At 39.6% G+C, this 22,365-nt stretch overlaps 4 protein-coding genes across 4 annotated transcripts; 3 read left to right on the plus strand and 1 right to left on the minus strand.

Annotated features, from left to right (window-relative positions):
* The first annotated feature begins 6,163 nt into the window (after positions 1–6,163).
* LOC6558175 (cuticle protein 8) lies at positions 6,164–6,739 on the plus strand. Its single transcript, XM_001985597.2, has one exon. It carries the CDS (start codon positions 6,164–6,166, stop codon positions 6,737–6,739), a length of 576 nt encoding a protein of 191 aa, XP_001985633.2.
* Positions 6,740–7,767: 1,028 nt separating this feature from the next.
* On the minus strand, positions 7,768–8,346 carry LOC6557991 (cuticle protein 8). Its single transcript, XM_001985598.2, has one exon. The coding sequence runs from the start codon at positions 8,344–8,346 to the stop codon at positions 7,768–7,770; it is 579 nt and encodes a 192-aa protein (XP_001985634.2).
* A 1,884-nt stretch (positions 8,347–10,230) lies between these two features.
* LOC6558726 (pro-resilin) lies at positions 10,231–11,059 on the plus strand. Its single transcript, XM_001985599.2, has one exon. It carries the CDS (start codon positions 10,243–10,245, stop codon positions 10,957–10,959), a length of 717 nt encoding a protein of 238 aa, XP_001985635.2. The 5' UTR covers positions 10,231–10,242; the 3' UTR covers positions 10,960–11,059.
* A 970-nt stretch (positions 11,060–12,029) lies between these two features.
* On the plus strand, positions 12,030–18,011 carry LOC6558049. Its single transcript, XM_032739146.1, has 3 exons — positions 12,030–12,212; positions 13,498–13,662; positions 16,479–18,011. Exons 1-3 carry the CDS (start codon positions 12,201–12,203, stop codon positions 17,607–17,609), a joined length of 1,308 nt encoding a protein of 435 aa, XP_032595037.1. The 5' UTR covers positions 12,030–12,200; the 3' UTR covers positions 17,610–18,011.
* The last annotated feature ends 4,354 nt before the right edge of the window (positions 18,012–22,365 follow it).

Genomic DNA, 22,365 nt, shown 5'->3' on the forward strand with positions numbered 1-22,365 from the left:
CATACAAATTCAGATGAAAAAACAATATATAAGAAAGCAAAAGCTAGAAAAGGAAAATCTGAGAAATATAGCCTACGCAAGCATTTAAGACAGAAAAAGTAGGCTACACAAAATTGATATGATTGGTTTTTGGCTCGGCTTTGAATGTTGGGTAGGCCCGGCAAAGGGCTAACGAAGCGAATGAGAGTTGCGAAGGGTGCGAAGGGTGTGAAGAGAACGTGCTGTAAATGTTGGCCCAAAACTGACCGCTCATAAATTACAACAAGCACAACAAAAACAGGGCAATCAAATCAACGTAGTTTGACCTATACACAAATGAGCAAATATCAAAAGCTATAAAACCATTTAGCTCAGATGAGCGTGAAATTTTTGTGGCAATTTTGAGCCGTTGCTTGTAGGGCTTTAAACAAACGACAATCGTTGAGACCACAAATTTTGCAGCAAACTGTGCGAAGTTTTATGAGTGGCTACGCCCATAGAATATAACATAAACGCCAGCACACAACAACAGAGCATTTGCAACAGCAGTTCCTGTGGCAGTGGTAGTGGCAGCCTGGCCACTTTTTGGGGTAGCGTTAAATAACATTTAAATGGTGGCATAACGTGGGTTGGCTGTGGGATGATTGTCGTTAGGTTAGGCTCGGTGGCAAGAAACCGGGTTCAGCAAAATTGGCTACAGTTTTTGGCGGTTTGGTTTGGCTCTTCGACTCCTTTCAACTCCACTCGCTTCCCCTCGCCTCGCATGCTTTTTAAGCCTGTCCAGCTGGTGTCCTTGCCAGGACCAACCAAAGGCAAACGCTGCCTGCTGCCTGCTGCCTGCTTATGACGGCAGCAGGAATTAAATTTCATTTAATGTGTCGACGGCAGCGAAAACTTTGGCCACACATGTGCTGGCAAACATTTGATGATAACAAAAGCAGGTCAACACTTCACCCTCTCTCCCCTCCCAGTCTGAAACTCTGAGCCTCAACTCTAAACAAAAAGGCCGACCATCAAAGGAAGAGCACTAGTGATTTTGCTGCCTGCTGCTGTGACTGCAGGCCGACAGAAAAATTATGATTATTTTGCGCAATTAAGCCAAATAATATATATTTGGGTAGTGTAGTCTGAGATTCGCTTGAAGGTCGCCGTCAATGCCAGCATTTGTGGTCGTTTGAGTGCTTTAATTGTGGCCAAACAGCTGTTGTCATTACTGAAAAGGAAGAAACATAAACATCGCTCTAATGGCATGAAGCAAGCGAGGGAGCAGGCCACAAAACGACTACGGATATTTTAGAATTCGTACAATAATTTGTGATGGGCTTGGTGGCAACAGTTTTTTGATAATATAAAAGCAAGGAAGTTAGAAGTTCAAAATATTTAAATAACTTAAGGTACAAAATGTAAACAAATTGTTGAAGCAAGTTTAAACTTGGCAACTCGGAATGGATGAAAAGCAAAGATATGTTCATCAACATTCTTCACCCATTTTCGCGCACATCCAAATAGATTTTTTCCAAAACGAATTTAAATTTTTATTTCTTTAAATTTTCCCCCAAACAACCTTGACCTTCCATTTTCCCTTAAGTTCAGCTCACACGATTGTTGCTGTGTGTTGGTCAAAGTCAGTCAGTAGATAAATAAGACGGTCATAACATTTCTTGCAAGTTGGATTCGGTTTTTCATAAATATTTTAATAGCCCCGAGTACACGTGTATGTATGCCAGTGTGTTTATGCAGAAACATATGCGTCTATGTCTGAATTTATTATGGCATAATTCGCTGGAGCTTGATTGCCACAATTTGTGTTTATGTCTAAACCTTCGTTTTTATGGCACTCGACAAACGATTCCCTGTCCGGCTGACTTCTCTACATTTGATGCGACATTTAGCCCACTTTTACGGCTCGACCTCATTGGCAACGAAATTCCGCTGTCCCAGGCGGCGTATGCGCAATATTTCACATTGCTTGTTGCATGTTGGTTGTGTCGCCGACGTATTGCCATAATCGTCATCATCATCATCATCATTATCAACATCAACATGAACATCATCATCTGCATCTCGACATCTCTCCATCGTCATATTCACAACTTAACGTCCACTTCTCCGTCAAACAGGCCGTAAAGTGGCATTTCCGTTGTCGTTCCCCCGTTGGTCCTTTCGTTCGTTGGTTCTTTGGTTCGTTTGGTTCGCCCGTTTGGATTCTTTTTGTATGCGGCATAAAATTAAATTATTTGTTGCATAAGCTGGCCAAGCATCTCAGCACCCAGCACACAGACGCCCGACCCAAGCCCGACACGACCCCGCCGCCCACTACAAGAACCAACGAACTATGCACCAAAGTGCTAAGCCATGAGAAAGTGTGCACTTGAAGCGGCACAAGCCGCATGCTACACACCGCAGATGGTCACGCCCTTTTTCGAGGGGGGAGGTGGCGTTGCAATTGTCGTTGACGGCAGCAGCACATTATTATACTTTGAGCAGCACCAAAATCAGGCAAACTTTCTGTTTGGCCATTTCTGCTCTTGCATTCTGATTCCTCTTCTTTACTTTTTTGTATTTCTCTTCTTTTTGGGATAACAGAAGGCAAAGGCGAACTAAAGAGGGCAACGCTTTTTATACGAGTTGCAGTTTTTAACGTGAACGTCGCCTTCGTTTTCATTACATTTCATTTCATTCATTTATTCCATCTCTGTCTCTCGTTGCTTTCATTCATTTCGGACTGTGCGATTTAATTCGACTTTCGACTTCGCCACTCAGTAACTATGGCCCTCCTCTGGCAACAAAAAATAGTGAAGTGATATGCATGATTTGACCAGACCGATTCTGAATACCCTTGCAGAATTGAGCTATAAATTAGTTATAGCATTTATTATTATGCTTGTCAACCGGGCGAGGTGTATTCAAAATAGGATTGCGATCGACATAAGCTGCAAAGATGCCAACAACTCTGTAGTTCTGCGTAAGGGTATGCAATTATGGCCGCGAAATGCACTTCGAACTCTTCGTATAAATTTCACAGCTCGTGTGATGGGTCTGCCAGACTGACCGTCGGGGTCTGCTCGTTTGTCTTTTGAACTCACCCACCTGGATGCCCATTCACCTGCCCAATTTATTTATTTTTTTATATTTCTTTTCGTTTTTCGTTAAAGCAGCCGCAATTTCCACTGCTCATTTGCATACTTAATGAAGCCATATAAGGCAGTAAAGGAGAGAGGTCAAGCATAAGGCTGAAGTCAAATTATGAGCCAAAAGCAAAGTTTTTATTGCGTTATTCACACATGCGGATATCAGGACCAATAAATATACAACATACGAGTTCTCTTATCCTGGCCAAGTGTAGGACCACCTCCAAAGTGTCAATAGTGTGGAGCGTTTAAATGCCCGGGAAATTTCTGGAACAAATAAATGAATCCCATCATTTACATATGCAGCTTTATTCTGAACTTAAAAGCTTATTCCTTTGGCGCTTCAATCATTTCGAACAGATGCCAGATCCGTGGCAATCTTGGTCTTGCGGTCTCGCAATACTTGCAAATTTATGTGACCGCAAAACTTTGCTGCAGCGCATAAATTAATGTATAATTGATGAATCTATATGAGACTGCGGACTAATCGGATTTTGTGTCAATTTTGAAAGACTTTTATTACATTAGAGAGCCAATGAATTTTTTTTTTATTTTAACTCAATTCTATTAGGATGAGTAATATAGTATAATAAACTGTTAAAGGCAGAAGAATCTCCGACCACATAAAATACTCTGTCTAAGACATCATATTCCATCGATAACGTTCCCTATTACGCCATTTTCGATTCGAATCAATTACCGACTGAAATTTGAAGATATTGCATTCAAATTCGAAACGAATATACCTTGCAATCCTATTAATAAACTGAATAGTTTCCATTCAGTTCGATTAAAATTGGTATTCTCATATTTACCTATGTACATAACACAAGCGAAAGCATTTTCTGTATGCATGTGCAAACACACTAGCACATACAGACTTGAAGCATTGGATTAAATTTTTAAGATGTTTTTGACTTATTATTAATCATCACTTGTATTCAGGGTATGTTCGAGTCGAGCAATTTTACATTTTATTTTCCTGTTGTTAAACGAATAAAGTCACAAATAAAGTCCCACCCAATATTTATCTTTTGAAAAATACTTTATTATTTTACTTTATTAATATTGAAGCACCAAGCTGTGCAGCTTCCAACAAGAATAGCAAAGCAGTGCACGCACTGCTTAGCAACATATAAACTGCTTTCACAGTAACCCTCAAACTGTGAACATGCCTGAAAGTATACTTTATATTAAACAAAATTGCTAGTAAGCGACCGGAAAGAAAGTTATCAAACGCATCTGAAAGCAGGAAACCAACTTCGAGGACTTCGAGCCAGAATGTTATCTGATATTAACTGCTGAAGATTCAAAACCAGGACGGCTAGGAAATTGATAAAAAGAATATGCTATTTTAATAAGTGCCATCCTACAGGGCTACGATATCGAACGCAGATTGCATTGCATCTTAGGCCACATTAGACAAACTTCTCAATATGGGCTCTTGGTAATTTCTCAATATGGGCTCAAAATACGTGAGTACGTACTGGAATAGGACGGTTGAAGTTTATCAAATGCAGTGAATCAAAGAAATTATTATTGAATCATTAATCGAGACCTTTTATTCTATAAGTTATATTACATAAGTTCTTGTCTATGTGTTGCGTACCATATAAGATTTTAGTTTACTAGAGTCTTCAAGTAGATTGTCAGAGTAAACCGTTCTCCATTCCCTACGACTATTTCTAGATGACAATGCACTGTTCCTCTGGCCCTCTGTCCCTATTACAAAGTAAATAATAAAATAATCCACATTTAATTGCATCCTTCAACATTTGATTATTTAAAAACTGGACACACATTGATTTTTACATTTAAATGACCGCTATTACTTATATTGTCGCTCTAATAAAAACATTATTCCAATTTTCTGGGCGCTCAACCGGTTAGGTAAATTACTTTATTTTAATGCATACCTACAAACAGTTTAAATAAATTAGTATGGCTCTATTTGAGCTCTAAATGATGTTTAATTTACTTGCCACTAAATTAGGTATAGCATAAGTATAAGTACATGTAAGTGACACAGACAATTTCAAATAACATTTAGCTACTAAATAACTTATATAACAATAACATGAAGATTGTCTATCTTAGACACGCCGAGTAATACAGTTTCTGAAATCTAGCTTTCGATGTCGATGATTTTTTTTTCGAAATGTGAGGATCATACCACGAATTTTTAGTGCGAACTTATCATTTGAATGAGCAGCTGATATTGTGATCCCATCCGGCAGTATTGGTATTAGGTCACAGAAAAAACCTGGTGTATCTGACATTTGAAATTACAGAGTAATCTCTCTAAATCGGCTAGATCTGCTCAGCAGGGATTCGGTCAACCTCGACTACCTTGCATTCATTTACCTCTCTTGTAAATTATACATTTAGTGAGAAAAAAAATACTGCTGTTAATCAATTGAATTTAGAAAAGCATTTAATTCAGTATGACCTCTGATATTAGCTTTTTTTAAAAGTCGGACTCAAACTAAGTTGCTTAGGTCAACTCCCTCCAGAATTATTGACTTCTGCTATACTTCAAGGTAGTCAACTTTCACCTCCATTTTGGATTCTTAGCATTAGTTATCCCTCTTATCAGATTATCATATTTTCATGTGATGACGCTAGTTAATTTAATTTGTACACCCATCCTCAGCATCTGTATTATTTTACTGAATCAAACTAGAAGAAATTTGGCCACTTATTTAGTTGAAAATTTGTGCTTAAATCCAAAGATATATTCAACGTCTACGATTTGTTTACTCTGTTTACTCATTGTTGCTGTTACAGTTGAAATTGCTTTTTGGGCCACTCTTAATTGAGCATCGGGCAACAAAAATATGAATACGAAGTATGGAAGTGGAAATATTTTTTGTTTTACTTTTGCTAGCCTATTTAACCTCCGAAAAGCAAACTTAATCATATTCATATGCATGTTGACTAGAATGCTGAGCTATAAAAAGGCTAAAGACTGTTCGATTTGTATCACAGTTACAATTGGGTTTTAGGCAAAGCAACAACCTCAACAAGCAATTAACAACCCAAATTCAAAACAAATGGCTCAAGCATTAACTTTGATATGCTGCACCTTGCTGGGACTTTCAGCTGCGAGTTACTTATCACATAGTGGCTACGAGCATGGCCAGCATGGTGATAATGGAGTGGGCTACAGCATACAGACACACCATGAGGCACCTAAGAAGTGGCACAGTCACGAGCATGATCATCACTGGGCTCAGCCACAAGCAAATTACTTTGTGGCAGCAGCAGCACCTCAGCACTGGGCGCCACAGCATAACCATCATGCTGCAGCTGAGCCCAATCATCATCCCAAATATCAGTTCGATTATGGCGTCAAGGATACCAAAACTGGCGACATTAAGCAGCAGTGGGAGACACGTGATGGCGACAAGGTCAAGGGTGGCTACACAATGAAAGAGGCCGACGGACGCACTCGCATTGTGGAATACACAGCCGATCACCACAATGGCTTCCAGGCAGTCGTCAAGCACATTGGACATGCTCACCAAGCGGATCACGGCTACTACGGACATGGACATGGACATGGGCACGGACATGGACATGCCACAAGCTATGTGGACGTCAAGCAGGATACGGACAGCAAATGGTAGAGAAATTAACAGCTTAGATAAATGAAAATAAATATGGCCTACAATTATATAAAAACAAAACAACATGAATAAATTGATCAAAATGCAAGTCTAAACTAATTAAACGGAATAGTTTTGAATTAATTAAAGAGGGTGATTCAATTGATATTAAGTCAGCATTTTGTTTGATTTGACGAAATAAAATGAAATGATAATAGGATACGTACTTACGTGATATCGGTAAGCCGGGTATCATGAAGTATTCAATAAGCAGAAAAAAATATCCCAGGCCATAAGGAATATGTATTCTTGACCACCATTAAGGGCGAGTCCAATGCGTGGACCTTTGAATCTATAATAGATTCTTGAAAGTCAAAAAATATCGGTTTCCCACTCCTATTTTTAAGGTTATAAGAGATTAAGATTGTTGATGGGATGCGGCATATGACATATGACTACGAGTTTAATGTTGTTAATCCGATCTTGATAAAATGTGTGTAGTTGATATTAAATCTGAAAATCTGGGCACTTATCGATGAAATAATTTTGATCTGCGCCGGATCTACGATATCTTACATTCCAAATTTGAAGTCTACAGCTTTCATAGTCTCTGAGATCCGCTTGTTCATGAGCGCATGCTTACATCGACTCAACTGTTGATCCTGATCAAGAATCTATATACCTTATGGGGTAGGAGATGCTTCCTTCTATCTGCTATAATAGGTGCCCAACGCCATTATACAATTTTTACCCTAATTTAATGGGTTTGGAAATCGATTCTAATCGATTTTCAAGAATCGGAGAATTTATAGATACGTTGTATGTATGTATTATTATTTCTATTTATTTAGTCAACTCATTGACTTTACAAAATGCTGACTTAAATTCAGTTGCATTAGCCAATTCAAATTCAAAACTATTCTGCTTTATGTATGTATTTAGATTGTGATTTTGATCAATTTATTCATGTTGTTTTGTTTTTATATAATTGTAGGCCATATTTATCTTCATTTATCTTCATTTATCTTCATTTATCTAAGCCGATAATTTCACCACCATTTGCTGTCCGTATCCTGCTTGACGTCCACATAGCTTGTGGCATGTCCATGTCCGTGCCCATGTCCATGTCCATGTCCGTAGTAGCCGTGATCCGCTTGGTGAGCATGTCCAATGTGCTTGACGACTGCCTGGAAGCCATTGTGGTGATCGGCTGTGTATTCCACAATGCGAGTGCGTCCGTCGGCCTCTTTCATTGTGTAGCCACCCTTGACCTTGTCGCCATCACGTGTCTCCCACTGCTGCTTAATGTCGCCAGTTTTGGTATCCTTGACGCCATAATCGAACTGATATTTGGGATGATGATTGGGCTCAGCTGCAGCATGATGGTTATGCTGTGGCGCCCAGTGCTGAGGTGCTGCTGCTGCCACAAAGTAATTTGCTTGTGGTTGAGCCCAGTGATGATCATGCTCGTGACTGTGCCACTTCTTAGGTGCCTCATGGTGTGTCTGTATGCTGTAGCCCACTCCATTATCACCATGTTGGCCATGCTCGTAGCCACTATGTGATAAGTAACTCGCAGCTGAAAGTCCCAGCAAGGTGCAGCATATCAAAGTTAATGCTTGAGCCATTTGTTTTGAATTTGGGTTGTTAATTGCTTGTTGAGGTTGTTGCTTTGCCTAAAACCCAATTGTAACTGTGATACAAATCGAACAGTCTTTAGCCTTTTTATAGCTCAGCATTCTAGTCAACATGCATATGAATATGATTAAGTTTGCTTTTCGGAGGTTAAATAGGCTAGCAAAAGTAAAACACAAAAATACTTCAAATTTTTGCGCAAATTTTCCATTTCCACACTTCGTATGCATATTTTTGTTGCCCGATGCTCATTGCCCAATTAAAAGCTGTCCAAAAAGTAACTTCAACTATACCAATAACAACAACAATAATAAATAAATGGGGCGTTAACAATCCAAAAACACAGCCACGCTTCGATTACCTGGATTGTTGTTGTAATTTTACGGCTAGCTTTTGATTTTGTTGCTGCTTTAGAAATCAATCAACAAGTGTGGCCCGCTTTCAAATTGACCAAAAGCGCCAAATGCCACGCCTCGCTGCGTTTTCAAGCCAAGCTCCGAGTGTTTTTGCGCCCAGTTAGACAAAAGCCCAGAAACCAACTGACCTTGAGACGCATTGCAGAGGGGGCCAATCGATTTGGCCATTAATATTTACACTCTGGGGGGCCCGGGCTTCCGAATTAGTGTGAAACTAAATACCTGTTAATGTTTTCTACAAGCGAAACAAATTAATCAGTTTTGTTTTGAGTGTAAATTATGATTTATAGTTTTTAGCGGATTTATCATGATATTAGGTGATAAAAGGGAGTGGCTCATATTAAACGAACTAAGAATAGGCTCATTAGCAACAATCAAGGCCAGAGTCGTCACTCGAGTTCTAGCTAATTCATAACAACTCACATTTTGTGGTATTTTATATTTTAATTATTTCTAATTCCTATCAACCGTATAATATAGACTTACGCAGTGATTGGATTTTAAATTTCCTCTTAATATTAGCGATTAACTTTACTGCATCATCATCATTCACAAGAAAATGAGCTTTCTACGATTTTACACCATTTAAAATAATTTTTAAATAAGATATGTTTTTCTTATAATTGCAACTTATAACCAATTTGTACGTATTATTATTTTGTATAAATAAAAATAAATATAATTAATTCGAAATAAAACTTACCGCCTATAAAACCAAAGCTAGGCTTAAACAACGTGATCTGAAAATTATATCACCAAATTAAACAAATTTTTATTCTCTGTCCCATAGAGCTACAGACTTAAAACTTGTCTGTTGCAACGTCAGCCAAAGTGGCAATGTTAAAATTGGGGCTACTAGAAAAACCACACGATCGATAGTCGCAAATGGATAAAAACCACTTGTAATATCAAATTTTAAAACAAGAGGCACAACGTTTGTAAATATTTCGTCCCCTCAGAAACTGCCGCGTGAGATTGAGTTATCAAATTTGAATGTCACATTAATGGTTTAATGAATGTTTGAGGCACACCCACGTACTGCGCAACTCCTAAGAAGATTCTTCGCTACCTGTGACCAGCTGGTATAAACTGGCATCAGAGTATTTCAGAGTCGGTTACACTCGGCTGCAATGCTTTCACTTCTTCCTATTTTACATTATATTTGGTATACATATAACCAATTTAAATACAACAATTGAATTGGTAAGTAATGTTTATAAGAACTCTTGATGATTCTAAGTATGTTTTTTTTTTGTTTCGTACATAGTCATATAGGTGAATATATTTTCTTTGTTTTAATAATTTTGTGATAAACTTAACACAATTCACAAAATAAACGCCCTCCAATTCAGTTTTCAACATTCAATTGTAGTGTTTGGCTAAAAATAACTTATTACATTTTCTATGCAGCTCAACGATCAAAGCTCAAATGTACAATTATGAACAACTAATTAGCTAATCGAAGGCAAGTGAATGGCTCTGGCCCAAAGCCCCAATGCGCCGAGCAAGTGCTATAAAAACTCTGAGTGGCAGCACCAAGAACCAACAGACATCATCACGAAGCCAAGCGACTGTGAATCGAAGACAATGCATCCGTTCTGTGGAGTTTTGGTGTTCGGCCTGCTGGGTGTGGGTCTGGCGGCGCCTCATGGACATGGTCATGCGACTAGCTACAGCGTGCTTACCAAACACGAGGAGCCTGCACACAAGAGTTATGCTCATGATGGAGGCTATGGAGGACATGGAGACTATGGAGGCTATGGAGGCTATGAAGGCTACGGAAGCTATGATGGTTTGGGCCTGGGCTACGCCAGCTACAGTCATGGCTACGATAAATACGAGCCACATCATTATCCCAAGTATAAATTTGACTATGGTGTCAAGGATGCGCACACGGGCGACCACAAGAGCCAGTGGGAGTCACGGGACGGCGACAAGGTGCACGGCAGCTATTCCCTAAAGGAGGCCGATGGCACGACACGTGTTGTGGAGTACACTGCCGATGATCACAACGGCTTCAACGCAGTGGTCAAGAAACTGGGACACGCCCATCATCCACAGGTCCACAAGAGCTACGGACATGATGATATTTATGGCGCAGGCTACGGCTATGGACACAATGTGGCTCACTATGGTGGACACGGACACGGACATGCTAGCAGCTATGTGAGTGTAAAGCAGATCCACTAACACTAAGAACCTACAACCAGACGCTGTGAATGAACTGAATAGAACCTGATCTGAACCCACTTGTATAAATCGTTAGTAGCATACAAGTATATTTACATACATATGGATAAGTAACAAAAGACCAAAAGAGCTTGAGTAGGATTTTTGTGAAAAGTATTTTTTATCAAAATATTAAAGCAATTTAATCGAAAGGTATGCCAGTCTTATATTTTTAAAACTCGCTTTAGCATATTCGTAAACGAATTGTACTACTGAGCAAAACAATTGGTTCCAGTGGTATTCTTCCTTTCACAACTGAACGATATTGAACCGCATAAATACCGGATAATCAACCATGCAAATTCATAATGTGACCTTTTGGAACGCCTTTTAAGAGGCTCTGAGCAATGCTTTCAACTAAGTAATCCACCATATCAAAAGGCCAAAATGCATACCAATATTGTACACTTGAACAAATTAAGCGAAAACTGAATGCGCTGAACGGGGTTTCTCATAGTTAGTTAGGATTAGAGATACTCTGATATCGAATTGCGAGGCCAATCGCTTTTATTTTATGTTAAGACCAAACGTAATCCTGCATGATATATATTTTATAACTCCAGTCAACAGCTGCAACCGCATCTGAAGCGCGGCGCCGACGACTTTTACTCGTGTGCAGTTGAAACCAAAAGTGGAGACAGCCAAATTGCAGTTGCAGTTTGATGCTGCAGCTGCTGTTGCTGCTGATGTGATAGCGAAACGAAAACGAAAATGAAAACGAGTTTGTCAGCGCCACAGTTTGAGACTGAGTTTCATATAATTGTCAATTAGACCGGGCTTAGGAAGCGTTCGCACAGCACAAGCTCTGCTGCCCACATTGGCGCATCGCTGCCGCCTCGCCTGATCCCCAACTGACAACCACAACAACAACTGGCAACGACAACAATTGTGAAACCAGTTGGGCCGGAAAATCTTGTCGCCGGGAAAACGCTTTGGCCACGCTTTGGCGTTGCCTGATTGCCGGTCGTCTTCGTTTGCTGCTGCTGCTACTGCTGCCTATAAATACTTTGGCAATGTCGCGCTAACGCTTTAATTACGTTTTTGTCCTTGACATTGAACCAGTGAGCGACTGACAGCGTGCAGTGAGCAACTTCGACGCGTTTCCCGTGCGATTTAAATCGCGCAGTCTGATCTGTGTGACGTGAACAACGTTTTGTGCAATTTTTAGTAATAAATTCATATATTGAATACTTGTTGACGACATGCGTTTTTATGTAAGTGCAAAACATTTGTCAATTGTGTTTTGTTTGCCGAGGCATCCACAACACGATAGCAATACTTGGCGTAAATAGGAGCGAAAGTGTTTAGCAAAAACTTTCACCCCTAAAGTGAAAGTCATGCAGATATCAAAACAAAACGCATGCAAATGCACAAATTGTACCAATCGTTACCAAAACTGCTAGTTTTTCACGTTCACATTACGATTGTTACAAATGCATAGCAAATATGCGACACACACTATATAGAGCTTGCTTATAAAAGCGAATCGTTTTGCATTCCTAATATAACATTTTTGAAGTAGTGCAAGTGTCGTAAATAAGCCAATTTTTAATTCATTATTCCTTCCCTATAAAATGCAGTTAAATAAATATCTTCTCTAAGTTTCGAATACCAAGCCAACTTTCTGCCAGTGAACTTATTGTTTTTAAAGCTTTCACAAGTTTGCATTTTCAATAAGGCTGAAATAAAATTAATTCAATCAAAATTTGCGCACAATACGAATCCACATTCTTACCGAATGCCAAACATGGCTTAACAAATCAGTCTCAAGCATTATTAATTTGCTTGAGTTAGTGTATGAGTTTGTATCTGTATCATCGTTGTCTCCTGCTTTTGTGCAACTGTACTAATTAGCCAGGTTTCATAAGAAAGCTGAAACTCAAACGCTGCCTGGGCGAAACGACATATGCCAATCGGTTGCCAAAGAAAATGCCCAAAAAAATGTTGCAATTTATTGACTGGGAGCCTAAAATAAAAATCAGTTACACGATGTAAGCGGCAAATGGCAATTGCCAATTGGCAGTTGAAAATTGAATTGAACTGATCTGAATTGAATTGTACGTGGCTGCCATCCTGCCAGACCTGTTTCGATATCCAAGCTACTGGTCTTAAGCAAAACCATCAATCTCCAACCTGTAGCCATTGCTGTCACATCGTACATACAAATGTACGTCTGGCGAAGCCTAATTTTGGGGACACCGAGGCGTATGCGTATTACCATTACCATTTGACAACTGTCACAACGCTGTATGACATGTCCCGAGACAGCACGGAGCGCAACGGGACGGAGCTAGACGGGGTCTGAGCTTGAGAAATGTCCCAATGCATCTAAAACATGCGTCGTTTGGCTGTTCGGCCAATTAATTGGCCCATGCTCGCGTAATAATTTTGTAGCCAATTTATTAGCTGTTGGCTGTTGGTCAACTTGTTTTATCGTTGCATTTATTAAGCGATCCACTGATAAAAACCACACATTCATATTTCTGTTAAATGCCTTAGATTACGAGAGAGCCGCCTTCAACCCGCTGCAAAAGCTGCTTCTCCCTAATCACAGCCCTCCTCGCGTTAAGCCTGTCGACGCGCCCCGTGGCCTGTAGGCGAGTCACTGCCGCACCTGTCGTTGTGGCGGATAACGACGAAATGATGGAATATGCTCCACAATTTGTAAGTATCTCGCATCCCCTCCCCCACTTTGCACCACAAAGTGCATGAGCAGTTAACAGTAAAATTAACAGTCAGCCAAAGTGTTCGGCCAAACTGCCAACTGCAAGCACAATGGGCTGAAAAGCCTGAATGACTTCTCGAAATTACTTTTTGGTACGATACATTATTTAGTCAATATGTTGTTAGGTATTAAGAAATATATTTTTGAGCATGTCAAAAAGAATTTTAATTCCAAATAAATAATTGATCGTTTATTAAGTTTCGAAATTTTCTAGGTAAATAATACATTTTGTTAAGTTCCATATGTTTAGCAAGCTCAAATAAACAAGCGAAAACTGAATACATTTTAATAGTTGCCACTTCGTAATTTGCTATAGCACTTTATGCTTCAGTATTGGAAGAATTGTGGTCGAAATTGATTTGTTATCTTATTCTTATATTTGAGGCCATAATTTTTAAAATAGTAGCACTTGCAAACCCGTTTCTACATTTATAACGAGTTTACCTCTATCAATGGGAACTGGAATTGTAAATTGTTGAATTACACATTTTTGCAAATTCTACTGCAATCTTTCAAGTATCGACAAAATATTTAAGTGCACCAAACGCATTTTCCACCATTGCCGGCCATTCAAAGTGAATGTTGTTCGTGCGTTGTGTGATCGTCCCCACCCCCAAGAGATATTTCATTTTTTTTTTCTTTTTTGGGTAACGTATCGTCGCCCACATAAATCAAAATGTAAGTGGAATGATCTGGCCTGGTTTGGGCCTGTCCGGGTCTAAGCCATTGTATTTTTCTTTTTGTGGGGAGGAAGGTTGGCAGATAGCCAAAAATGCGTTTTGCGTGCAGCATACGAATAACTATCAACAACAACTATCAACGATCAACAATCAACAATGGCGCCATATAAGGCAAACTCACGCAGTTAGCTGCACCTACTCGCACGTGGGAAGGCCTCAGAAGGAGACAATTGTTTGCTCTGTAACCCGAAAGCAATGACAAGGCCCGCTTAACATTTTAAAATGATTTTCATGTGCTGCAGCAACAAGTTGTCTACCAGTCTGCCACTCTGTCTCAACTGTCCGCCTAGTGAAACGCCTTGGTGTGTGCGTGGCTCGAGCCATAGCCTGCTAAGGCAGTCATTCTGTCTGTCTGTTTGTCAAAATTATTAGAATTGCTTGGTTCACAAGCCTTCTCCCACGATCTGTCCGTTGCTCTGTTGTCACTTTGACGCACACGGCCAACGCAGCGTATACGCAGTTTAATGTAATTATTGGGCCATTCGCGATTGCGTTCGTTTTCGCATTTTGCGTATACGCCCAGTGAGCACAGTCATCGTAAATCCACTGCATGGCAATTTATGAGGCAAAGTTCACACGCACCCACCAACTCAACAAGCCAATAAGGCGATCTGTCCGACCACCAACTGGGGCCGCAGCAAATAAGCGACTGCAACTAACTCCTGGGTGGCCGGCCTGCACAGTGGTCAACAGCTCCGCCTGCCCACTTATGCAACTGACAACAAGCACCAAAAAAGTAGCTTTGATTAAAAACTATATTTTTGCCAAATGATTTTGCCTTGCGCACAACGCACAAGCTTTGGCTGCTCAGGTTACGCACTCCCAAAGTAATCATTTGTTTTCGCTGGACAGCGACAGCCAGCAACTGCAAATTGATAGGCAACCAACAACCAACAACAAAAAGCTACTGTGACTCTCGAGACTCTATAGACTCTAAAGTCTAGACTGTTGCATGGACACGACTGTGGCCATTTATGGACGTCTGCGCTTAATTGAAGCCAGCGCCAAAGCATGCGAAATACTTTTCATAATGTTCCCCTTGCTTCGCCTTGATAGAGGTGCTAAAACAAAAGTCAAGGAAAAATAAATGTTGTTGCTGAATTTGTGCAAAGCTGACATATGTGTATTTCTAAATTGAAATTGAGATTATCATTGCACTAATGAATTGCTGCTACTTATTATTGGTTTTCTAGGATCCAAGCAAATGTAATACATTAATATGTATTTAACGATTGTATTGCGTTTGACTTGATGTCGGCTGCAGATCAAAAGATCATTGCGTAGACGACAAGCTTACCCAAAAAGACAAAACCCAACCCAGACTCCAGTGACTTTCAAACTGTGCACAGCGCGATTTTGCCTTGACACAATTTTTAGCCAAGCTAAAACCAAAACTGTGCTTATTTCTTTTTTTTATATTTTTTGTCGTGAACACATAAGAATTCTACAGTTTTTGTAGCAGTCATTGGAGTATTAGAGCTCCAGTGCTTTCGTATATATTTGTTTTGGTTTTTTTGTTACTAGGTGTGGTCAACGCATTTTTTGAACGCATGCACGAAAGACACTGTGCAAAAATACATTTAGTATATTTTCCTTAAAGAAGAAATTGTAATAAGTACTAACATGACAATTGTTTTTTTTTTTTTTTAAATTCTTACCCTGATTGTGATTATTAATAAATTTGTGGTTGCAGTTGCTTTAAAGTTATCATATAATCTTTGGATTTCCATGTCTTTTCTTTTAATACTAAATAACAATAATACTAATAAATATGTTTTACCTACACCAATCCTCTTAACGCTCCCACAAAGTCCTGGTATCAAATACCCAACCAAACACCAATCAGATAAACAAGCTTCTCGAGTCCCACCTATTAATCACTGTTCTAACCTATATGTGGATCGAAAATTAAAAATTAAAAACTTGTAAATAAATAATAAATACAACTGCAGGAATTTTGCTAACGTTAACTGCATACAGAAAGTTGTAATTTTGGATAACTTTTGTACACACAGGAACATCCTGAATATGCATTTAGCTATGGAGTCAAAGATCTACACACAGGCGATGTGAAATCACAATGGGAGTCCCGGGATGGCGACGGTGTCAAGGGTCATTATAGCGTACTCGAGCCAGATGGCTCCATACGCACAGTGCACTATACAGCAGATGCCAAGAAGGGTTTCAATGCCATCGTGAAAACGGTGGGTGCCAATTCGCATCCAATCACAGAGACACCCGAGGGCGAGAAAAGTGCAAACGATGATACATCGCAGTCGAAAATCAATCACTATAGTAAAGATCAGGAGCACATTGTGCTCAGTTCCGATATAAAGCCGCTGAAGAAGCCTATAGAGGATCTGACACATTCGCATCCCAAGATACCCAGCCTGATTGAATTCAAGCCGCATGCCCGTATTAAGCAGGTGCCCATGGAGTTGGAACCAGACATCAGGAAACGGCTGCAGCAAGCGAGAGACAACTATTACAAAGAGATTGCAGCAGTCCAAAAGCTGGAGGAGTACTCGCAAAAGATGCAGCCCAGCTACGCCGTGCAGGAGAGCGACTGGAAGGCGGTGATTGTCAACGAGCCAAACGAGTATCGTCCTCACTACAGCACAAGTCATCCGCATCAACACCCCTACTATGATCACTACAAGCCGAAGGAATTGCCAGCAAACTATTTGCAGCAGCCAGCAGTGCCCCTGCAAGCACTCCACACGAACTACGCATCCTCTAAACAGCGACCCCTCAAAAATCCGGAGCCTATCTCCAATCACATACACCAGAAGAAGGCTGTGAACATCACTCCCGGACTGAAGCACTTCAAGTACAAGGGTGTTCCCAAGAGCTTTGCCCGTCCAGATTACGCCAGCTACTTCCAACGTAAGCCAAAGAAGCTGCACGAGAAGCCCTGGACAATCAATCAGCGGTATCCCCGGCCCGAGGGGACTGGCCCCGTACTCTTCTCAGACCAACAACTGGAAGACGATGACTTCGAGGAGACCCCAGACGATGAGCAAGGAGTTGCCTCCGCCCGCCTAGTCCAATCCATGGTGCGGCGAGACAAACAACACATGGTGCCCTTGTATGCCAGGGCTCATAAGTTTACAGTGGGCAACTATAGGAATTTGCAGGGAGTGTGAGGGATGATGGTGCCTAATATTGTTAGGGAGATTTTTGTAAGCTGTTTCCTGTTTATGTTTGTTAATTTTATTGTATTTATTCGTAATTTACTGCAATTGTTTATTTATCATCATTTTTTTTTTAATTTTGCATAAATATATTTCTTCAGATTATCACTTTTAGTATACATTGAGAGAACAATTATTTAAATGACCTGACATAAATTCTAGAGGTTTTAATAACCTTTTAATTGCATACACTTATTTATAATGGTGCTCATATTATTTATACCAACCTATATTTAGTTATCTTTCTTAGTGGTAATGTTATAGTCGAGAGTACTTGACTTTAAGACACTCTGTTCCTAGAGTAAACTTTTTTCCAATAAAGAGTAGCTAGTGGCGCTGTTGATTATTCTAAAATAATTAGACTTGATTTGATACAATAAATACATAACAAATTTGGATCATCTACTATAACAGTTAGTACATACATGATACACATAAAAAATGTATTAAGCAATCATTTTATTTATCACAAACATTGAAATGAATTACTATTAAAAATGGCAGGTAAGAAGAACTAGTGACTTCAAATTTGGAATATGAGCTACCGTATGGCTAAGACCCATCAAGCGTTTTACATTTTATTGTCAGCTCCAAGCATTGCCCTTAAATCGATAAAAACCGATACTTAAAAAATCAAGGCTAGTTCTAAGAAGCGACCTTGAATTTGGTCAACAACACACAAATGCTGAATCGGCCCTCGCAGCTGCTACCCACTCACACACGGGCACTCGATCTGTTGCCACAGTTTTGGTGCAGTGCCATAAACATTTGTCATAATTAACACAAATTAGGCAGCATTTGAATGCGAAACGCTGCTGCAGTTACAGTTGCACCAACTGCCCCTGCCCACCTGCGATGGCTTCTACGCAGCTAACTGGTGGCTAATCCAATTAACTTAATCTCGGATAACGAGTTTGAATAGACAGCCAGATATGCGGCTAAGCGAATGCATGGTCGCACGAATCCGTACCAAGTACATATTCTAATTAAAAGTACTTTTTGTCAACTTTGGTTACTTTGGCATTGACTGGGTTTCTACTCTCAAATGATCAACTTGACTATGCCAAAGTGCGTTTTATTGCGTTTATGCAAAAAATGTAGAATCACAAAGGTACGAGTATGTTAGGCTATATCTGTCGATGTGGCGTGTCAAATGCCATCCACGTTACACTTTTCAAAACTGATTGCAAATATATATATGTATGTGCAAAAATATTTACATATATATGTACTGAATATGCAAATGGATCCCACATCCACCAATCGATCCAATCGAGAACAGCATTCTAAGCCGTGATTTGGAGTCAACCAGTTACTCAATTTAAAAAAAACGTTGATCCACAATTGATGTGCAAATGTATAAAAAAAATCACTTAACGCGCTCTTGGACGCGTGAGAAATGTCTAAAAGTCAATTGAATGCAACAAATTCTCAGTTCTGAGATCTCTGAAACAACTATGGTGCAGAGGCGTTGCCTACGCTCCCAATTAAATAATTTATAATATTCTAGATTAGGCGCCGCCTGCGACGAGGCGACATTGAACAGTGGAACGGCTGCTGTTGAAGTATGACTCAGTATTGACTCTTGAGACTTAGATCCGGTTTGCTGACTAGAAAAGCAGTTCAGCTCGGCCGACACGCACACCTATTAAGGATTTGGAGATTGCAGCCAAGAGTGGAGAGAATGTCAATTCAACTGATCAATTAGCTAGCTAAGCAAATGTGAGACAATTTAAAAAATTCCACTGCATACCCGTTGCCAAATCGCATGATTTTCGGTTTCTACATGACGGCTTGGAATAATTAATGCCCGCGCCTGCCAAATGGCCTGGTGTTAATTTATGGTTGTCTACGTGAATCGTATATCGCAAATCGTAAATATGGTATGTCTCTATGGCATAATCGCAAGTCTACAATTGCTGCTACTCAGTTGACTTTTGGAGGTTTGGCAAGGCGACAAGCCAACAGACGGACGGACGGACGCATATCAGAAATCATTTCTGATTGTTACCTTAGCTTGTTAGCAATTTCCTGCCTACCCACAATTTGTTCATGTTTCTGTAATGTTTTCCGAATTTTGTTTTTATCTGTTGTGTTGCTGTTCTCTGCAGTAATAAATTTACATATTATGGGATTGCTTAGCTGTGTACATGTCGGAATATTATTCTATGCAACTAATAATAAGGTGTATAGTCTGAGTTATATATAGTTTTCATAGTAATTAGAGACTATCCAGATATTCTCTACCTAATATGCGAATATATTTTACAATTTACATACTCCAAAGATCCGAAACGTCCGAAAATGTGTTAGTTTGGAGATAAATCGATTTACTTTGCCAACAGAAATATTACGCAATGTGAAACGTGACTTTTCTTTTACATGATCGCCTTAAAACATAACAAAAGCAATATTATTGGAGTAGTTTCACATAATTGAACGGTAGAAATTTCACATCATGAAAAGTGCTTCTGTACAGCATTTTCCCATGCCAAGCTGGATTAACACACAGCATTAGCTACCTCAGGCTACCACAATGGCAGACAGCGGTAACTTATCCTGTGGCTAAAAGCACTAATCGACATAGCGGCCAACCGCAAAATAACACGCATACGACGTGTTATCCGCCCCACACACGCTCACAGTGTAGCACAAACATTTAAACAGATACGCAACTCGTTCGGCCTTTGAGAGGTTTTTATAGCGATTTTGCACTTTTTAAAAAACTATGAGACAACCAAAACTGGTTCACATTTTCGATGCGTGTAGAATTAGATTCGAGATTGGGGTTTTGAATTTTTAGATTCGCGATTCGAGATCGTCAATTGCGCAAAAAGGCAGGCGGCATTAAATTTGTAATTTTATGAATATGTGCTGGCAAATTTTGAAATGTTTACGTACGCGGCGTGTACAACATGCATTTCGATTTTCAATGAGCGACAAACAATCTAGATAGACACGTAAACATATACATACAAAAATGCACAAAACGATACAACGTTGGGCTGCGCATATGGTATGGGTATGTAAAATAATCGACGAGAAAACTTTAAGTGAAATCTAGATTTTTCAATTAAAATTTGATGCTGTGCGGCGGGTGGAACAGCAGCTGGGAGGGGGTGGCTGAGGATCAGTAGTTGGCAGCGGTTGTCAGGCGGATTTCGTCATGATGTTAAGTAGGCAATGGTTGATCGTATGTGTTAGCCATGGCCAGCTGTAGTCGTCTGTAGCCGTCTGTTAGCCAAGTGCCTATTGCCCGTTGCCCGTTGGCAATTACGTAACGCCCCGCGGCCAGATCTCAGTGCGTGTGTGTGACAAATGCGCGACGAACTAAACTCGACCAGTCCACCCGAAGTAGGTTAAAATTGCAGCTGACTTGCAGTTGAAGTTTGTAGTTTTCAGTTTGTAGTTTAGAGTTTTTGCATTGGCTTGCAAATGCAAAAATTAAAATTCAATCAAATTGCGAAAACCCGAAAAATATATATAAAAAAAACAAACATAAAAAAGAAAACGCTAAAAAGTCAGACAGATAGACTAAGAGTCAAGCAAACAGCCAGAGCTGAAACATGTTTCATGTTCAATTAACAGGCCCAACAAATCCCAATACCAACGACAGCCTTTCACTCCACACACTGCGTATGCGTATTATTCTCCTTTTTGCGCGATAAAATATCACATCATGCGACAAATTAGTTAATTGGGCCATAACGCTTATCTCTCTCGAATCCAAGCGAAATCAGCATTCCTTCTGCATTGGCCTGGTGTGGCCGTGCCGAGTATAAACTTCTAATTGAAATGTCAACGCGTGTGCAGCTCAATCAATTTGTGGTCTGCTTATGGTCCGTCTGTTTGCCTAGATCGCTTCGATTTCAAATCGATTCATATTCGATCGCTTTCAACTGATACGCATGGCATGTGGTGTCAACCGCAAGTCAGGGACAAAATGTGGCAACTGTGGCAGCTTGAAGTTGAAATGTGTTTTGGCGGCTTCGCGACAACTAATTAAAAACCTTTTTAACGCGTATGCGAATTTTGACAACAAAAAGTGAATTACTCAACCAGCAAACTAACAAATGACAGTTCTTATATCCTGACTTTAACAACTGATATCTCTGTGATTTTAATGATTTGTAATAAAAATATTATGAAAATATTTGTTTAATTAAAGTTAAAAATTGTGGTATATTTTTGAAACACAAAATAGCTGATGTACCTGATAATATTGATAATGGCATGGATTTGGATGAAATAAACCAACGCTTCACAATTTGAAAATTATGGAATTTTAATACCAGTAAAAATCATAATAAATAATCACATTATTATATTTTTTCTTTTACTAGGACGGGTCGAGAATCACCAAGTTATAATTACAAAATATGCTCATTTTTATCTTTAGTAAAACTTGATTAAATACATTTTCACAGAATATTTGTTGAATTTATTTTATGCGAATTTTTTATTGCTTATGAATTGATTGGTTTACATATGATCAATAAAAATGCACAAAGTTATCCATCAGAACTGTCTATACGGTCTATTTACTGGGGATAACACCATTTTCTCGGTCGCTCCAAGACAATATCCAGCCAACAGTCATCGAACACACCCGCAAGCGAATTGTGCGCGTTTTAAATCGCAACGACACAAAGTGACCTTAATTGCTAACAAGTCAACACTTGGTCATATCGCAGGTTATTCTATTAGT

The sequence above is a fragment of the Drosophila grimshawi genome, unplaced genomic scaffold, assembly GCF_018153295.1.
Source record: "Drosophila grimshawi isolate 15287-2541.00 unplaced genomic scaffold, ASM1815329v1 contig_78, whole genome shotgun sequence".
In the NCBI taxonomy this organism is placed as follows: Eukaryota; Metazoa; Arthropoda; class Insecta; order Diptera; family Drosophilidae; genus Drosophila; species Drosophila grimshawi.

Bases quoted from the DNA above. Each gene is read 5' to 3' on its own strand.
- LOC6558049 (XM_032739146.1), top strand. The intron at 13,663-16,478 runs GTAAGTATCTCG...TTGTACACACAG, and splicing joins TGGAATATGCTCCACAATTT to GAACATCCTGAATATGCATT.
- LOC6557991 (XM_001985598.2), bottom strand. From the start codon at position 8,346: ATGGCTCAAGCATTAACTTTGATATGCTGCACCTTGCTGGGACTTTCA.
- LOC6558726 (XM_001985599.2), top strand. From the start codon at position 10,243: ATGGCTCTGGCCCAAAGCCCCAATGCGCCGAGCAAGTGCTATAAAAAC.
- LOC6558175 (XM_001985597.2), top strand. From the start codon at position 6,164: ATGGCTCAAGCATTAACTTTGATATGCTGCACCTTGCTGGGACTTTCA.